Source organism: Neodiprion virginianus, chromosome 4 (assembly GCF_021901495.1).
Source record: "Neodiprion virginianus isolate iyNeoVirg1 chromosome 4, iyNeoVirg1.1, whole genome shotgun sequence".
In the NCBI taxonomy this organism is placed as follows: domain Eukaryota; kingdom Metazoa; phylum Arthropoda; class Insecta; order Hymenoptera; family Diprionidae; genus Neodiprion; species Neodiprion virginianus.
The window spans coordinates 34,201,226-34,216,697 of NC_060880.1; the positions used below are offsets into that span (position 1 = coordinate 34,201,226).

General features: G+C 34.4%; 3 protein-coding genes across 7 annotated transcripts in view; all 3 read left to right on the forward strand.

Annotated features, from left to right (window-relative positions):
- The window catches only part of LOC124303285 (serine/threonine-protein kinase BRSK2), a 31,232-nt gene extending 28,635 nt beyond the window's left edge, over positions 1–2,597 (forward strand). For all 3 annotated transcript variants that reach the window (XM_046760327.1, XM_046760329.1, XM_046760328.1), the window contains exon 13: positions 210–2,597. In XM_046760327.1, coding sequence (XP_046616283.1) covers positions 210–434 — 225 coding nt within the window. In that variant the 3' untranslated portion in view covers positions 435–2,597. The remainder of the gene's footprint in view (positions 1–209) is intronic.
- A 3,728-nt stretch (positions 2,598–6,325) lies between these two features.
- LOC124302697 (apoptosis regulatory protein Siva-like) lies at positions 6,326–8,060 on the forward strand. Of its 3 annotated transcripts, none has more exons than XM_046759108.1 (4): positions 6,326–6,687; positions 7,032–7,198; positions 7,294–7,445; positions 7,827–8,060. In XM_046759108.1, exons 1-4 carry the CDS (start codon positions 6,570–6,572, stop codon positions 7,870–7,872), a joined length of 483 nt encoding a protein of 160 aa, XP_046615064.1. In that variant the 5' UTR covers positions 6,326–6,569; the 3' UTR covers positions 7,873–8,060. The 3 variants fall into 3 exon arrangements, with proteins under 3 accessions (XP_046615064.1, XP_046615065.1, XP_046615063.1); XM_046759109.1 differs by having other exon boundaries at positions 6,330–6,687; positions 7,005–7,198; positions 7,294–7,371; XM_046759107.1 differs by having other exon boundaries at positions 6,332–6,687; positions 7,005–7,198; positions 7,827–8,054.
- Positions 8,061–11,655: 3,595 nt separating this feature from the next.
- Positions 11,656–15,379, forward strand: LOC124301818 (putative uncharacterized protein DDB_G0282133). The gene is made up of 2 exons (XM_046757268.1): positions 11,656–14,485; positions 14,596–15,379. Exons 1-2 carry the CDS (start codon positions 11,806–11,808, stop codon positions 14,679–14,681), a joined length of 2,766 nt encoding a protein of 921 aa, XP_046613224.1. The 5' UTR covers positions 11,656–11,805; the 3' UTR covers positions 14,682–15,379.
- Positions 15,380–15,472: the final 93 nt, after the last annotated feature.

Below are 15,472 nucleotides of genomic sequence, written 5' to 3' on the forward strand. Positions count from 1 at the left end.
ATTCGGATATAATTTTTGAATTATTTCGAACCAATTTGGGGGGTAAGACCATTAAAATTCGATTTCGCCCTTCTTAAAGACAGGTCTATTCCGTCATCGTGGTATTACGTAACAGAGACCGCGACAGCTCGGCAATTTTTGTAGTAAAATTGAATACGTGTCAGATGTCGGGTGTGTGGAAATTAAAGGTGAATTTCTGACTCCTTTAGATCGATTCAGACATCGAATCGGACACGTCGGTGTTCGACGTGAAATCGCCAACGCGTGAAAACGGTCGGAGAAGCTCGACTTCGACGAACAACAACAACGCGTTGCCGGGGGAAGTGACCTCTTCTCCTGGAAGTTCACCAAAGGCGGTAAGGAGTAACTCGGAGAGTCAGAATGCGGCGGAGAAAAAATGCGTGACTACGATGAGCGGCAGCAACATAGCGTGATACTACCAGAACTTCCAATTCCGGTTCGACCTTAGATCCAGTCTTAGAAATATGTGGAACAGCAGACAGGGATTCTGGTGAACGCGAAACGGCGACAGAAGGGTCATCGGGAACCAGAAACCAGAAACCAGAAACCAAAAACCAGTCGGATGGGCCAACCAGGATGCTCGGAATGCGTTAGAAAAAGTCTAAGAAACTTTCAAACTCGTGACTAGGTGCCTGTTGTAAACGATATATAGGTATATCCTATTCGGCAATTATATAGCTTACAATTAATGTACATGTAGTGTATAAAAGTCAGGCACTGTTCGACAATTCTTTCTTTGAATGAATACATTTTACTGTATCACTACCTCTCACTCGACATATCATGATGCATGTGCAGCGTAGGTACGACAAGGAGTACAAAACTGCGTAGGTACTCGGCACGAGCCCGATGCGTTCGATTCGAGTAGATCTGCGTTATGCATTATGCGCATTGAGGATCAGCAGAGATGCATTTATTTGATGATGATAGTTACTACGGTGCTTTGCCGGATGTGTTATATTTGACGAAAGGAAACGGCATCCTTTTAATATCTTCTTGTCAAATCTGTGAAAAAAACACCAAATACATAGGTATAATAATGAATACTTTTTTTCGACGTGGATAGAAAAAAGTAGAGGGAAAGAAAACACCTGTACTGCGATCCATATTAACGGGACACCTCGTTTGATGGCCCGTTGTGCGTGGATCGATCGATCGAGATTACATTCGATAAAATTCTATGCAAAGTCGAAGTTCGAAGAATGAATAAAAAAAAAAAAAAAAAAAAAAAAAGAAAGAAATACACAAACACGAGAAGATGAAAAATATCAGTGAATAATAAAACATGTAAAAACGAAAACTTTACTGCCAACATAGATGCGAGTGTTTATCCGCGGCGTGCTTTTAAAAATGGTATAGATGATTTAAGGAGTCGTGTTATACTTTTAGGATAGTTATTGCAAATGATAGCTAATAGTTCGTTTCAGTCGTTTCATGCGGTTACGCCAAGCTCAACCTAACACGATAACCAGACATGAATGAAATTTACACGCACCAGTAATAAAAACGGTGAATTAACAAACGAGTAAAACGATTCTCGCGGCGAAAGAAGGTCGATTAAAAAATGGTGAGGACTGATCTCAATTGGTATATAATACAACTAACATGATACGTAGGTACACGATGTGAGGCAAAACAATTAAAAATAAGCTGTAGCGGAAAAGTAGGCGTTTTTGTGCAATAGTCAAACTTTTATTTTCGTTCTCCCCCCGCCATTCGATTTAAAAAGAATGGTTAAAAATCGAACATAAACATGAACAGAAACGATACAAATATATGTTCAATACGGCTTTTCTCATCCGGCTTTGCGTAAGCGTTGTGCAAAAAAAAAAAAAACAAATACTGTCATTATTACTAATCATCAATTAGTATTTATATAATTACTATAAATATATAAGTAGTATTTATATATTTAAGATATATTTTCTCAATAAACATATCTCATAAAAAAATAATTAATTAATTAATTAATTAATTGATAAATTAATTAATCAAAACAAAGAAGTGAATGCGGAAGGAGAAAAGAAAATTAACCCCGTTTCATATGGTATAGGTGTAAAAATATACAATAAAATCAACCGTCGTGATAATTTGTAAAAAAATTTATGTCGCTGATGAAATCGCGGGTAATAGTACAGAAGATTTTATTCCCAAAAAATCAAAGTGAAGATATTTCAAATAAAATAAAAAGACCGAAAGCCAAGCGACATTGTACATCCTACAAATAACTTCTTCGTGAATTTCTTCTGCACAATCACTCGTCCGGTTTGTGACAATACGATAATTCACAGGTTGGCGTAAATGTTCGACAGAATGCAGCAAAAACCAAAAAATATCGAAACAATCTCATTGCAAGATTATACTTGATAGCATCTCGTTTTATCGCTCAGGTTAGAATGCATATAGACGGCGTCTCGTTCCTATATAATAAAAACCAAAAATAAAACGAAATTTAAAATTATCATTAACAGTATCAAAGCTAAATCAATTTTAGCAACGACGGAAAAGTGTAGCACTGCGTTCAATCATAATTGTCAAAAAAGTGGTGAAAAAACAAATAAAAAAAAAAAATAAAATAAAAAAAAAAAATATGTAAAGAAATGATGACAATGAAATTATCAGTTTCCGCGGACCTAATTTTCTCGCGATTGCACTTGCGATGCAATTTTTTCGATTCCAATTTTTTGCGTAGATATATTTACGGATTCGACAAACGGCTCCTGTACACAATAAGCGTGCAGCACTTTTTCCGTATGAAAATAATCGTATATAGACTAAACTAATAACTGTAATTTACCAATAATCGTGTAAGATTACGTATAAATAAACAAGTTGTGGTGAAGTATGTCGGGCTTTGCAATATACGTTTACTAATATACTTACTACTGATCGTGAATTAAGGAAGCGAAACAAAATTATGAAAGGGATCGAATAAATAGATGAGAGATAAATGAATCGGAATAGCGTAACGATCGCGTATATATACACATATATATACATAACAACATAATAATAACTTATGAGACTAGGCATAAGCTTGCGGTTATCTACTTATACTAGCGGATAATTATATAAATACATTGTATAAGTATGATAAGTATATAATAATAATAATATTAATAACAATAACAATAATAATAAAACAAATTACCGGCCATGTTAAACTAGGATTTTATATCAAGCAAAAGTATAAAAAAAAAAAAAAAAACTTAAGGTACGAAGAGTAAACATTTTCAAAATTTTAAGACCGATTTAATTTTGTCTGATAAGTAGGTACCTATTTATATTTCAGAGCGTAGTTATACATATTTATATTATCGTCATCATAAAGTCTAGTCGTATGTTTGATATTATACATGATGCATATTTGAAAGAATATTTATTTACGATATTGGTAACGTGATTCGATTGTTTTTTTTTTTTTTTCGTTATATATTATTGTCGTTCAATGATCGATCTATCTTTACCTTACAATCTCTATACAACGCCATCCGTAGTTATTGAATAGATTTTTTATCATCCAACTTTTTGTTGTTGCTAGGTTCGTGACTTTATCGCGCGTATAATGTGTATTTTATAATTTGAAATTGATTTGTCATCTGGATATATCATTGAGGCATTATATATAGGTAGTAGACAATTTTTATACAATTCTTAAACAATTTTACAACAATTTGTTCAGCGCGCGTTCTTGTTGACGTTTTGTTATTGGCAATTAATATTTCACAAATATTATACAGCCATTGTCTATATATAATATAAAGAATCTGGTAACATATACGTGATAAATTTTCGAGAAAAAAAGGATATGTTAATTATTGTGAAAGATCTCTTGTATCGCTTGATGTTTAAATAATTTATTATTGTGCTTCTAATATATTTATTAATTGATTGATAACTGAATTACTCTGCGCGTATATATATATATATATTATATATACACACCTTATATACATTATATTATACAAATATAAACGTTCGGATCGAGATAAAATATTCAAAAATTTTATTATAAATTTGTTTAGATGATATTTTATCTTCATCTTCGCGGCGAGTCTCACGGTAATTTTAATTATATAAACATGTAATAATAGGTAGTCAAGGTTTTTGTAAGCGTGCTTTGTGAACTATTACGTTGGTCGTTATATAGGTAAATAAATTAGGTATACCACATGATTATTCAATTATTATTAACGAAGAAGAAGAAATACTTATACGTTTCCTTTCCACTAGGTCCGATATTTATGTCGCGTTATTTTGTTTCACACGATGCGTACACAAATAAGTTGCAAAGTAGAACAAAAATCATTAAGGTAAGAGTACGAGTTATTGACACGTTTAGACCCAATTATTGAACCTTTTATTCAACAAAATTATAAATTGAGGGCACAAATTATGAACTTTTCGATGATTGAAACCAATTGCTAGAGAGTTAAACACTGAAAATGTATTTTTTTGGTAATTTTAGAACCAAGGATCCAAACAGTTACAACCAAAACAGATCAATAATTGGGACATGGTCAATAACTGGTACACTTACTTTAATAATTACGTACTAGGAGTACATGAAAATCGGATTAATTTTCTCCGCCCTAATAAGCCGTAATGTATAATTTTTTTTCCCAACAAGACTTCAAGCATGCAAATTGACCGAATTAAATTTCTTTGAATTTATAAACCTTGGCAGCAAACCAATATCATTTACTAATTGAACCAATTTCTCCGAGGAATTCTTCATGTAACTCCAATAAGCGATACCTACGTTATCCATTATTCGCTGTAATTAAAGTTTTTGTGCAACTGATGCGAAAATTAGTTAGTTAATTCTTGTACATTGTTATCACATCTGTGCTACTGATACAAAAATTTTGTAATACAAGCTTGAGCTTTGTACCATACTAACCGCTGCTAAATTTTCTCTTAGATACGATCAACGATGTTGTTTTCGAAATTAAGGTAATAACTATAAAGCGACGTTACGGTTTCGCGCTCCGTCCTTCTGGCAAGCCGATAAGCAGAAAAATTAACATTCTCGAGGAAAAGTTTATCTACAATTACAGAGCTTTCTACTCGATTATCGGCAACGGCGCATGAAAATCTTGTAATCTTTTAGAGACTGCTTACATAGAAAAAAAAAAGAAGAGAGAAAAAGAATAAAAACAATTGCGGACGAAATGAAACTGAGAGTGTTGAATATACATAACAGAGTAATCCTCTCAACTGCGGGTAGTTTTGTATTGATTTCTTATCTATAAGGACATACATTTTTTTATCGTTTCACAATAAGTTGTTATTAACGTTCGATTTATGTGTCGAAGTGAGGGTCGATATGCAGTGAACAGTTAATGCATCGCGAATTCAAGATTCACGACCACCGATAACCTCTAGGTAGTGAATATTAATAATTATATTAAATACATTATATATACGTATACATAAATAGTATACATATATATGTATATGTATATTATCAGTTTTCATGAAAACTGTAACATATTTGTTGATGGCCAATATCAAATATGTATAAAAAAAATAATGATATTATTAACAATAATAATAATGCGACATTAATAATTAAAAAATCTGTCTACTGATTAATTACAACCGACCTTATTTACTGTTAGCAGAATTTTTTCAGCGTCGTAGACTGAGGAATGGTGAAAAACGGTAATCATTTTGGGCTTGCGGCCCCTGAGATGTTCCAAGGGGAGAGTTGAGAATTTATTGCGGAACATCAGAGAGTCACCGATTTCAACGTGATGCTGGCTGCATTCACCTTCCGAGTAACACAGTCTTCGCAAAGCTGAACCCAAGCCATTACTTCACCTGTGTGTACTTACATACTTGTCAGCGACACAAGAAATTAATAATGAGAATGAATGTCTTCCAAAATTCGTAGCAAAACAGTGATTTAATTAGAGTATAGGTACGCGAGAGGAGAATATATACATAGGTCATAAATAATAATAGATAAAATGTAATAATGATGCAGAGACCAAAAAGTATATATGTATATGCGGTCCATGTATGATATTAATATATATGATTCATTTATGATAAATACGTGATGCACACTATAAATTTCATAATTTTCCATGAGCCAAACCAGATTATCTACAATAATACGGCTATAAATGAAAATTGAAGAATTATTCATTTCGAAATGGCATTCTATTCGACACGTGCTCGATGTATTCCATGACATTAATATTCATAATTATTCCAGCAACTCTTCATTTGTTCTCTCGATCTTGAATTTTCGTAGGCATAGAATCGAAACGCTGTTTTAGCTAGTCGCAAGTGGAGTACCTACGTTGGGTAGAGAAGCAGAATTGTTTTTCAAAAAGTGTTCGCATGGAAATTTGAGTTTGAGAATTCGATTATCGATAGTCAAGAGCGCTAGAAATATCGATACGCTATATTTCGAGATTAAGATAGCGATCGAATCGCTCGTTCGAATTTTGAACATTCTCAATGAATGATTTTCAACTTGTAAGATAGCAAGGTTAACTTTTATATGTAAAAATAGAAATAAAATTGGAAAGAAAATGCCAAAACGGATGTGTGAATTCGACGACGATTTAGCGCCACAGTCTAAAATTCACGTAGGGCAAAGAGAAGTCGATAACGGAGTGGAAAAAGAAACTCATATGAAAAAAGTCTATGGTAAGGAGGTTATGTTCGTCATTTGTTTATATTCAATCTTGACGACCAACAGATGCGGTTTTTCGTTCAACTACAGTAGGTTAGAGACACAAGAACGTAGATTCGCGGTTTTTGCAAATGTTCATGAAAATCAAACTACTGCTGTGATGAAGTCTACGAATCAGTGCTGTCTTAACCATTGCCTAGTTTAAATTTACTTTATTTTTTTCATAATCAACCCAAGAATCATATCAATTTTAAATCGTCACATCGTTTGGATTAATTATTTTCCAAATATAGTTGCTAGTCATATTTTTCTAAACTTGTTTCTTTTGTAGACCGAACTTTGGATTTGTTAATGACAGGAGCCAGGGAATTATCGCAGAAAATGAATAAATCTATCGACTTGGACCTGACAGATCCTGTTCCGTCAGTGATTGTGCCAGCAGCTAAGTCAACTCCGCAGCAAAACTTTAAACAGATGTTTCTCAACAACAAATTACAGCTCGAGACTAAGGGTGAATGTGCAAAGGTATATAATGGTTAATAAGAAGAAGCTTACAGAATAGCTTTAAAAACTTGCATTGAAAAGAGAACTAACTTGTCATTGATGTTTCCATTTTCCAGACTGTGCCAATCGGCATCTGCGGCTGTTGCCGAGTCATCGATGATTATGGATCGCACAACTGTTACTACTGCGAGAAGGTCTTGTGCTCCTCCTGTCTAGCCAAATGCGTCAAATGCTTGGAAAGCTTTTGTCAGAATTGCTCAATAATTGCGTACGTTTTGGTTTTTTTGTGAATACATTTGATTTTCATGTAACCATTGTTGGTCGCAGAATATCGAGCGGTTTTGGCCATACATTGAGCATAGAGAATGGTAAAAAAAGAAGCAAAGCAAACAAATTGTGAAATTATAGATGATAGAATTTATAGATCAAAGTTTATTCAGTCAAATTCCAAGGAAACAATATCTCTTGGCATGAAAGTAAAAGAGGAAATTGTAATCAAATTCAACATGGATAACTCAAGTTGTATTTGAAAAATATTTATTTCAATATTTTTACGTAGATAAGTGTAATTTGCCTTTTACCTCACTAGCTTCATCAAATTAGTGAATCCAGTTTCATACATACCTATATTTGCTGGCTTCCTTTCCAGATATGACACCCGAGAGTACAACATCTGCTTGAACTGCTATCAATGAACCGGCGTTACAAAGTTTGTGAAAAAATGCACTCATTTCAGTGTTAATTCTAATTATTCATGATGTATTATTATTTTGTACGTATTTTAATAGTTTTGTATATTTGTACATAAAGTTTGAATGGCATTTTTAATGTATGCAAACCACTGTTCAACGAAATGTTATCGTTTTAAATATAATGTGCTTAATTTTGCATCAAGTGATTTGTACTTGGAATTTTTCCTACCTTTCCTTGGCGATAAATAATTTACAAGTGTAAGCAAACTAGTTGAAAATAAAATTGAAAAATTCAGCCGTACTACGATAAAACGCTGAAGAGTGATTTTTACAAAAGGTATTCATAAATAAATTAAAGTATACGATCTTTAATGCAAATCGCGCGACTCGATCGAAAAGCAGGAAACTCAGTGACGAATACCTTCGAGCATATACTACTGGAGGTAGCTATTCATCCGTTCAACTTCGCGGAAACTGCTGCCAAAGTGATGAGAGAGAGATATATAATTATATTGGGGTTACGCTGTCTCCATCACTCAATCGCGTGTGAAGCGAGACAGATTATAACGGACATACCTACCTCTCTTTCTCACTCCTCCGGTACAATTTCTGTACACGTTTGTTGTTTACTTTCAATCGCCTACACTCGTTTGTTTGTAATTTCGAATTGTGTGATGAAAAACGGTATTTACGTTCGATACACACTATTCATACTCATTCAACTATTCGAAGTTAAATGACAATGCCACAATGCGGAACTACATTTAGAAAGCGATATTGTTCAATAGAAATCAGACATAATTGACATATCAAATAGCTCGGGATTGAATAACTCAAATTATAGCGAGCGGATTCGGAACTACATCACAGATCCAGTGTCTGAGATATTTCAAAATATCCTCCCACAATTCCGAGCGCTTTCCGAACGCCGCATTATTCGTAAACGCGGAAGTGATATCGCAGATCGTTTTCTGCCTTCTGCCGCACGTTTCTGAACGAATGATTAATGCATCTAAGGACATATGTAATGTTTTCGACGAGTCCCCAGCAATGATCGCTTCATGAGTTTGACTATACCTATATTAATAACGGTTCGAAAATCGTTGGCATTTACTTTTCGACTTATCCTATGAAGTTTGCACCAAGTTATCGCAATGAGAAGTACGGAGGTGAGCGGGATCCACTCTTTCTTATTCTTATATTTTTTTACACCGATCAAATGTGCACAAACTAAATATATTAAGATTCTCATGGAACGTATTTTTAACAGATTAAATAGTCACGATCATCAAAACCTTCGAAAGTATTCTCGGTGATGAATAGCCGACAAAGACAGACTTGCTATAAAAATGACAACTACTTTGAAAGTTTAGAAGATCGCATTTCGGAAAGTTCTGGCAATAAAAAAAATCGATACGTTGAAATCAAGTGTACACTCATCTGGTGGAAATAAAATCGAGACTAGGCGAAGAAAGACAAATCATAGTCCTATGATAAAAAGTGTTTTGAAAGTATCGAATCTAAACTCTGTTCGAGCGTCGACACTTCAACATAAGAGTAAATAAGAAAAAGGAATAATTATTGAAGCTAATGAAAGCATTTCAGAAACTTTGATCAACTTCGAACAAAGTTTCAATGATAAATCTGAAGATAATAAAAAATACAAGGTCCAATTGAACTGCCTCACGAAATGAAGGGACAATTCAGTAAAGTGTCGGAAATTCTGAGGAATGCAGTAATTCCAGAGAAAAATTATCACAGAAAAAGATATTGTTGTAAGCCGTGCAAGAATGAGCATGTGAAACATAGTCACGGGCTATGACATCGCCGAGTAGTAAAGGCAAATTATTGCTATTTTCGTATCAAGGGCGTGAAGTGTTATGCCCGTGATGGGAACAATATTTTTCGTCCTACGTAGGCGTGAGACGGAATTTTACATCAAACGAAAATCACACTAATGCTGAACAGGATGAAGCATTAGAAAAAGGAATCTGCTCCTATTATTATTAATAAAAGAATTAAAGATTAATTTGATAATATTAAGAATCAACCAGAGTGGCCGCCATCTTTGTTAGCCGACGGCAGAGTCGACTGGCAGTCAACGTAAGAACTTTCTCGATCAGGAGCGTACATATGTGCAAAATCATTTACGATGCCTATAGGGTCTGAAATTTCTAGAATTTTTTTTTTTTACGAGAACATCAATTCTTTGGTAGCAAAGACCGATTCTGTTGTAATGAAGTGTAGTTTTTTGCTTTTATTTTTGTATTGTATTCTGGAACAGAATTTACTTCATATCTAATCAACGTATGTAACAGCCCGATTAATACACAAGAATAAGTCAACAACAAACTTGTTGATCATTCGTAGTAATATTTTCTGACACAGAGATATGTTCTCATTCTACATAATAGTGTATACAATGTAGCCTTACAATGGTCTATAAAAAGAATAGGATTAGCTAATAGATCCATCAATATTTTGAAGCAGTACAGAAGTACGCATTTATGTTTGTATCGAAGTATACAGGATAATTACTTGCTACTTTTTTTTATTCCACTACAGTTCTTGCAGAGATTACAGTCTTTTTCATAATTTACAATTGGAAATAAATCTTACGATCGTGGCCATATCATAGTTACAAAAATTTGGAAAAACGTTTTCAAAAATAGTTCATAAAAAATATCGTATATCATTAGGGTGGTCCTTAAAAAGCTTAATGTCTTAAAAAGGTCTCTCTCCAGATCGGAACCAAAAAAAATTAACAGAACTCTTTGAATATTGGAGGGAAACAAAAACTCTCAGCGACGATGATCGATCGCCAACTTCGAGTGATGACTAATGAGTGCGAATTGAGAATCATGACCGATTGATTTGTAATTAAATTATAAATGATTTGTCTCTGTTTTTATCTTCTATATTCAAAGAATTTTTCTGCCAAGGTTTGAATTATTTTAGGAGTGTAAATGTATAAAGTTATGATTTTTTCTTCATTTCCGCGCTACAATGGAAATACTGTTCAAAATAATCTAAGTTTTTTTTAGTTTTATTGCGTAATAAATATAGATTGTTCCACATGTTTTGTTCGAATTACTTACCTGAATCGCACGTTCAGCGTCGATTCTTCATATCAGTCACAAGTTAAAGATGAATTGCTCGACACCATTGGACTATTTCTGATTTTCAGTCACTTTCAGTGCCGTTCGCGGTAGCTCAACCCGCTCACGTTATGTGCGTGTAATTTATTACACGATGTATGTATGCATCGGTGTACATACCTGTGCAGTGGACGGGGTCCAGGGAAATTGGCATGAGACTCCATGGAAATTGCGCTTGACTCTGGCTCGGCCTCGCCGGTTTAGCGACGAGTCGAAAAGTTAATGGTGGCGCCATCTTGTATCACTGAATTTTGGCGGGGTAAAATATCAGTATATAGAGCTTGAACAACAACGGAGTTGAAATTAACTTATTTGCGCTGCTGTTTTGTTGTGGGTGAAATAAATTCCAGGTGTATCTAAATGCCGTGAATCGTTAAATAATCGAAATGTTATCGCAGTCGTTTCAGCGGCAGCCATGTTAACGTTGCGAGTGTGTGAATACGTGTGTCAGCTTGTCAACGAAATGTTTATAATCAATTTTTTCGTTATTTTCGATTTAACTGTGATCTGCCACTGCTATTTCACCAACAACAATTTTGAATAAGGAATCATTTTGTCACGAAACATTTGAAAATTATTCTCCCTGCAGCGAGAATTCATCCCGCGAAATTCACTTATATTGTGCCCACATCCGGTAGTGTCAAAAAAAAAAACACATCACTATGGTTGACTCTTTAAGACTAACATGCAGCAAATTTTCCTGAAGATAGTCCATCTTCTAAAATTTCTGTGCGTCTGAAAAATTATACTGAATTTATAAGTTTGAATACCTTCAAAGATGACCCTAGTTACAATAGAACAAAGTCCTGTACCGGTAACACAAGTAACACCAAATTTACCCAGTAACACTTCTCCAGTTAATGAAAAGTATAAGATTGCAGCAGCTCCCTGTAAGTACTTCATTACAATAAATAGTGACTCGGATGAAACTTTGAGTAATATTGAATCAGTTCCCAATAGTCCAGGGAAAGAAAATTCGCAAACTTCAGTTAGAAGCTATTCCAGTTCAACTAATAACCATCAAAAGGATAAGTATCCTCGAAGCAAATCACCCAAAAGAGATAAGAGCCCAATGGCTTGTGAAATTTATAGATGCATGAATATTGAAAACACAGAGGGTGATCAAAGTAATGAATTGGCAACTGGCAGCATTAATAAACGCCAGAGAATAGACATTGGTAGTACCTTAATTTGTAATGACAAGAAAACAGAACCTCGACCTCAATATTATATGGAAGACTCCTTAGCTCAAGACCCTTTTGTACTAGCTGAAGTCATTAAAAAAAATATAGGAGGTATTAGACATAACATAATTCCTGAGAGTCCACAAGAAGTGCCATGGCTCAGACATTATGAAAGACCACGTGCCATTCATCTAGGCTCAGCCAAGAATACTAGCCAGTTTGAAGATAAAGGAAAGGAAAATTTACGACAAAACCAAAGCTTATCCTGCGCACAGAAGAAAAATTATGAGACAATTAAGAAGCCTACTAATGTTATAACCGCAGGTGATACAGCTCAACCCGATTCTTATGCTGCAGGACACTTGTTGAGAGGTCGACATGAAAAACAACCAAAACCAGTTACCCGGACACTTGGTAAACGGGGGAGGCCACGAAAGCGGAATTGTCAAATGTCTGGTCCATCTTCAAAAACAAAGAGAAAAACGCAGGATACAACTTCTAATACACCATTCAATTCGGAACAAATATCAGCAACTAGTGATGGTGAACCAGGAGTGAACAACAGTACAAATAGGCCATCTGGCAATGGATTAACACTAAATGGTCATGCTTTGAGTATATGGGAATTGCAGACTCTATTTTTTAAATTCTTGCAACACGGGCATTTTAGAGTTGATCCTGAGCAACCACTGATCGTTACGTTCAATAATGATGAAAATAAAAATTTTGCTGCAAGAATGCAATGTTACGATCCCAAGGGGTATCACACGCAACCTTGTAACACAGATGTGACGAATAATCCTGAAAGCCAAGAAAATCCATATTCACACCGACACTTTTCAACTAACAATGATGTTAGCAGACATCATTCGAAGAATAATGGATGGCCAAATGACAGAAATCGTTGGAATTGTAATAGCGAACTCCCTACTTATACGAATCCAATATCGAATTACATGCAATCTCAACGCTCTTCACCTTCATATTACCACCAAAACTTGTACAACAGTGCAAACCTAATGGGAGACAACCTTAATAGTGACCATGGATACGTGAATTCAAATAACTTGATGAACAATGCTTTGAATCTCCTACCAACTACCAGTAACATTAATACTAACATCAATTTTAATCAGAATAATCAACGTCAATATGAGAACCCAGTAAATAGCCAAGAGATGGATTTGTCAACGATAAATAAAAATGCAATGTTGAACAACTCCACAAACTCGGTGCCTAGTATGTCTGTAAATAATCTGAGTCCCGACTGGAGATCCGACAACACCAATGGAGTTGTATCGAATACGGACTCGATGAACTTTTTGAGTGAGGTGAGCCAAACATTAGAAGATAGCACAAGCCTGAACAATTTTATGCACAGTCAAAATTCACCGAACAGTGTATCAGATTCTTGGACGAATAGGACGAATGATATGCTCAACATTAATAGATATTCAACATTTCCCCCATGGCAAGGATCATTTCCAATGTACAGCTCGTACTTGAATAACGCTGAACCTTATTATAAGAATATGTTCAACCCATGCAACACTCTAATGGCACTTGATCTCCCAAATTACCCTTACCAATATACTATGGAGAATAATTTAACTGAATGGATGCAAAATATTACTCCAGGTGATACTGGCAATTCTGCATTCAATGCTCCAAGTTCTCAATATTCTCGTATGAACTATGGATTCTCGGAAGTAAATCCGATGAATCAAGGAATAAACCTATCACTGTCAAGTGAAGCCACAGTTAACACCGTGGTTTCTGAAACGAGGTTCACAGATCTTGATGAGACAAATTCAGGAATGGAACATAGAAATTCATCGAAGCATAATAGTATGGAATTGAAGAATAACAGTTATCAAAAAGTTGAGTCAAGTGTTAATAACGAGATGCAAAAAAGTGCCAGAGGTTATAGCGAGCCCATATGTGTGCCGTATTCAATGGGATATAAAAATGACATACAAAGTCGTGATATTTATGATATTGATGCAGCAAATGTTGTTGACCATGATATTGATATCTTGGGAGAACAAAATCTACCTCCAATTCAGGATTATGTTAGCCGGGCGCTAGATAATTGTGAAGGCTACTTTAATCAGGCTTACAGAGCCAGCGATTCTTCAAACTCCAGGACTCTCACTGACCGATGGAATAATACAGAAACAGAATTGACCAAGTTACGACAGGAGCTGGCTGATTTTACCAAGCAATATTCCGAAAATCAGACAAGATCTGCATCATCAATTCTACATGATGACGGTGAGTATTGATGTGGCATTTTTACTTGCAACAATTGAGAGATATTTCAGTTCTTGCAAAAACTAATTTTGAAACAGCCTATATTCGAAAAATTAATTTTCTTATTTCAGTTTACAACTACATGATAATGCAAAACCTCAAAACGACTCAATACGACTCAACCAAAACAAGTACAAACAATAGTTTTAACTATTAGTTATCTATATATTTTTATACTAAGAACACCGTTTTAAAATTGTTCTATGATATATTGAGTCATCATATACCAGTGGTACCCTAATCACACAGAAAAGGACAGTGAGTTTTTATGGTTTATGTTAGAGTCGTTAAAGTGTCTGAAAAGCTTAAGTACCTATCAATTTTGCTCGTTTTAACATGCAGTAAATATTTTGATATCCGACTGGTTTAATTCTATTTCATTATATGACATCGCTTTATATATCTGATCATACCGTGTAATGATAACATTGTGCACTCAAATGCGATGTACATTAAATCCAGCAAAAATTTTATCAAACAGAAGCTCGTCGAATGAATCATGATAATATTCATTGAGTATTTAATATACACGCAAATGAAGCACAATCATCTCATGAATTATAAAGTGATTAGTTAGGAATAATAATCAGTCAGTAATTTGAAAATTTGCTAAGCCATTCATTCACTCGTGTCAATTTAAAAATGAATGGCATTGAACTTTAATTTTAATTTGAATAACTTAAATTCAGAAACAGCAAAATGTTGATAGTATTATCACTATTACCATTCAAATTTTGCAATTCGAATAAAGTGTCGATTTAAAATTATGCATAATTCAAAGACGTGTTTCCTACTAGTGCTTAATATTGTGTTTAGACCAGATGTTACTCACCTTGTTGAAATATGTATGCGTAGTATTAGTGCCAACAATTTTATCTATGAGAGAAAAAAGCTAATATTTATTTTATTATTTTAGTAAATACTTTCAAAAATGTTCAAGAGATAGTT

Excerpts from the sequence above, each read along its gene's own strand:
- LOC124301818 (XM_046757268.1), top strand. The coding sequence starts at position 11,806 with ATGACCCTAGTTACAATAGAACAAAGTCCTGTACCGGTAACACAAGTA. Across the intron at positions 14,486-14,595 it reads ATCAATTCTACATGATGACG|TTTACAACTACATGATAATG; the intron begins GTGAGTATTGAT and ends TTCTTATTTCAG.
- LOC124302697 (XM_046759107.1), top strand. The coding sequence starts at position 6,570 with ATGCCAAAACGGATGTGTGAATTCGACGACGATTTAGCGCCACAGTCT. Across the intron at positions 6,688-7,004 it reads TCATATGAAAAAAGTCTATG|ACCGAACTTTGGATTTGTTA; the intron begins GTAAGGAGGTTA and ends TTTCTTTTGTAG. Across the intron at positions 7,199-7,293 it reads CTAAGGGTGAATGTGCAAAG|ACTGTGCCAATCGGCATCTG; the intron begins GTATATAATGGT and ends TCCATTTTCCAG.